The sequence below is a fragment of the Dipteris shenzhenensis genome, chromosome 27 (assembly GCF_047967505.1).
Source record: "Dipteris shenzhenensis isolate YYH24624 ecotype China chromosome 27, Dip_SZ_1.0, whole genome shotgun sequence".
Lineage (NCBI taxonomy): Eukaryota > Viridiplantae > Streptophyta > Polypodiopsida > Gleicheniales > Dipteridaceae > Dipteris > Dipteris shenzhenensis.
Window position 1 is genome coordinate 40,482,975 of NC_141622.1, and position 2,503 is coordinate 40,485,477.

Sequence of the window (2,503 nt, forward strand, 5' to 3'; positions counted from 1 at the left end):
GCATGCAACCACACTTAGTTTGGCGATAGTTGGTCCCACTAGCAACAACGGTGGCCACACTTGTTTTGGTGATTTGGCCACATTAGCAACAACACGTGGAGATGGTGGATCAGAGACCAAGTACTTTGAGAGCATAATGAGAGTAACAGGAAGGCTATAGCAAAATAGGGAAGCCCCCCTTGGACATAGTCTATGCTTAAGCCATAGAGAAACATAAGTTAATTAAAGCATAATAAATAGATTAAGCTCTGGATGAGCATAAGTTAATGAAACCTCCATGCACCAAAACTAATTAATTAATGGGTTGGAATATGACAAGTAAGGCTATAGCAAAATAATGTATATATAATAATGTAAGTATCTTTTCGTTTTAAAAAAAAACACATTGCACAATGCATACTTTACCCAAGATCAATGTATGTGAATCATATGTGACAGGGAAAACAAGTAACTGGGTTAAGTACACTGGGTAGTTTAGAGTACCGTGGAAAGTGCAGCAAAGCAAGGCAAGAATGAGGAGCCATTGATTGCTCCACTTCAAAATTTTGTCACTTTATCTACCTTCCTTTATGTTCCATCAGAGCAATTTGATTTCCCACCGTCTGAGGGCTTCACTGCTCACCTGCGGCCCAGCTCTGTTCCTCAAACCAAAGCTTGCAAAGCAATTCAGCATAACTTAACAATGCAATTCTCTCATTTCTGCTCAAAAGATCCTCTTCAAAACATGGGTTAGGAGTAGCATCTTTGCTACAGAGCTCTGCTGCTCAAACCAAAGCTTTGCAAAAGCATTACGAAATGCTCATTTCTGCTCAAAAAGATACTCTGCTCTGCAAAACGCTTTCTTCATCAGCAAAACATGGGTTGGGAGTAGCATCTCAGTAGCCTCCTCCTCCATAGCCTCACAACAGAAAGACCCACAAAACTATTGGCCATTCCTGCAGAGTCTTCTATCCCCCCTCGAAGCTTTTCTCATCCCTTCCAGTTGATCTCCCACACAGGAACCATGGCTTACGGTGCCCAACAATCGAGCACCGACCGACTTTGCACTTGCTGCTGCTGTGTATCCATCACCTTGCTCGTTCTCGTCCTCTTGGCTTTGGGCATCGCTCTGTTTTTCATCCTCGTCATGAAACCTACGAGCCCCGAATTCCAGCTGCAGAGTGCAAGCATTCAAGACTTCCAAGTCGATAGGCAGCTTCAAGGCCTTACGAACTTTGCGGTTTACTTGTCTATGAACATCACCTTGATCTTCTCAGCTACGAATCCCAACAAAGTGGCTATCGAGTACAGTGCTACCGAGTTCAACTGCTTCTATAAGAGTGCTCTTCTCGGCGTAGCGAAGGTTCCTCCCTTCAGCCAGCCCGCGCACAGCCACACGACATTGAAAGCGCTTGTGGTCGTGGACAGATTGAACCTCCTGGGGTCTTCTTCGGGGGACCTTTTAAAAGACGCTACCGTGAATGATAAAGTACTTTTGAACATTGCCGGGCCGGTAGAAGCTCGTGTGCGCGTGCTCGGCATCAAGTCCCCAAAAGTCCAGGTCGGTTTGCCTTCACAACTTCGAGCAACCTTCCAATACTTATGTGAAAGGCTTTTGTGAGGGTGAAGCGAATGCCTAGCCCTGCAACGTACATGAAGCATTCAGTAATTTTTTTCCGCAGGAACTTCTAGCGTCTGTGTTCGGTCTGCTGCTTCTCCAAATATGTGTGTGTGTGTGTGTGTGTGAGAGAGAGAGAGAGAGAGAGAGAGAGCGCCAATTGTCTTGTTCTGTTGCATGCAGGTCTCCGTTAATTGCCAAATCGTGCTTCGCCCACAGGAACGAGGAGTAGAAAGCAAACAATGCAATGTAGGTCAGGTCAGTTTAAGCGATTAGATCTGACGGATAATTTGGACTTTACGAACAGCCATGTTGAGGGTGTGTCATGACAGAAATCCCCGACTGCCGTTCATGCTAATCTTGATTCGACAATCGAGGTCTATTGTTTTCTAAACTTGACTTTTAAAATGAGATGGAGGTGGTACCACAACAATTTGCCATCTGAAATCTTGACAGATTACTCATGTTGAGGAAGGTATTGACTCACTGTAGAAGATTAAACGTGAAATGTATGATTCACAGAAAAATGAATTCTTCACTCATACTACTAAATGGCTTTTGGTCCCTGGAATAGTTTTGATTGCGTCATGTAGCACACGCGTGAATTGAGCACAATTTGTAGCCTTTTGGCAGCAGCTCCTTTTTAATGTGCCTGTCAAAGAGCAGATCTATTTTTACGAGACCATAAAGTGCGACGCTGGTGTACCACATGATTTGTTGCTTCTCTAGTATCCTTTTACCTCTATTTTCTAACGGAAATGATAGATCGTTGATTTTTCTCCCACTCTTAAGGCTAAAAATACTTTGTTTGGAGGATGAGTGTAGGTCACCCCTTATGCGAAGACCTGGCATATTCTATTGTATTCATACACTTCCTCAAACTCATATGCTGGCATTTTGTTTAGC

The 2,503-nt window shown here is 43.8% G+C and overlaps 1 protein-coding gene across 1 annotated transcript; it reads left to right on the plus strand.

Moving 5' to 3' along the window:
- The first annotated feature begins 529 nt into the window (after positions 1-529).
- Positions 530-2,291, plus strand: LOC147884301 (uncharacterized). Its single transcript, XM_087398760.1, has 2 exons — positions 530-1,540; positions 1,781-2,291. The coding sequence occupies exons 1-2, from the start codon at positions 1,004-1,006 to the stop codon at positions 1,871-1,873; spliced, it is 630 nt and encodes a 209-aa protein (XP_087254886.1). The 5' UTR covers positions 530-1,003; the 3' UTR covers positions 1,874-2,291.
- The last annotated feature ends 212 nt before the right edge of the window (positions 2,292-2,503 follow it).

What these genes read in the sequence shown, in the direction of transcription:
- LOC147884301 (XM_087398760.1), top strand. Translation starts at nt 1,004, where the DNA reads ATGGCTTACGGTGCCCAACAATCGAGCACCGACCGACTTTGCACTTGC. An exon ending in TCAAGTCCCCAAAAGTCCAG is followed by an intron (nt 1,541 to 1,780) that starts GTCGGTTTGCCT and finishes TGTTGCATGCAG; the next exon opens with GTCTCCGTTAATTGCCAAAT.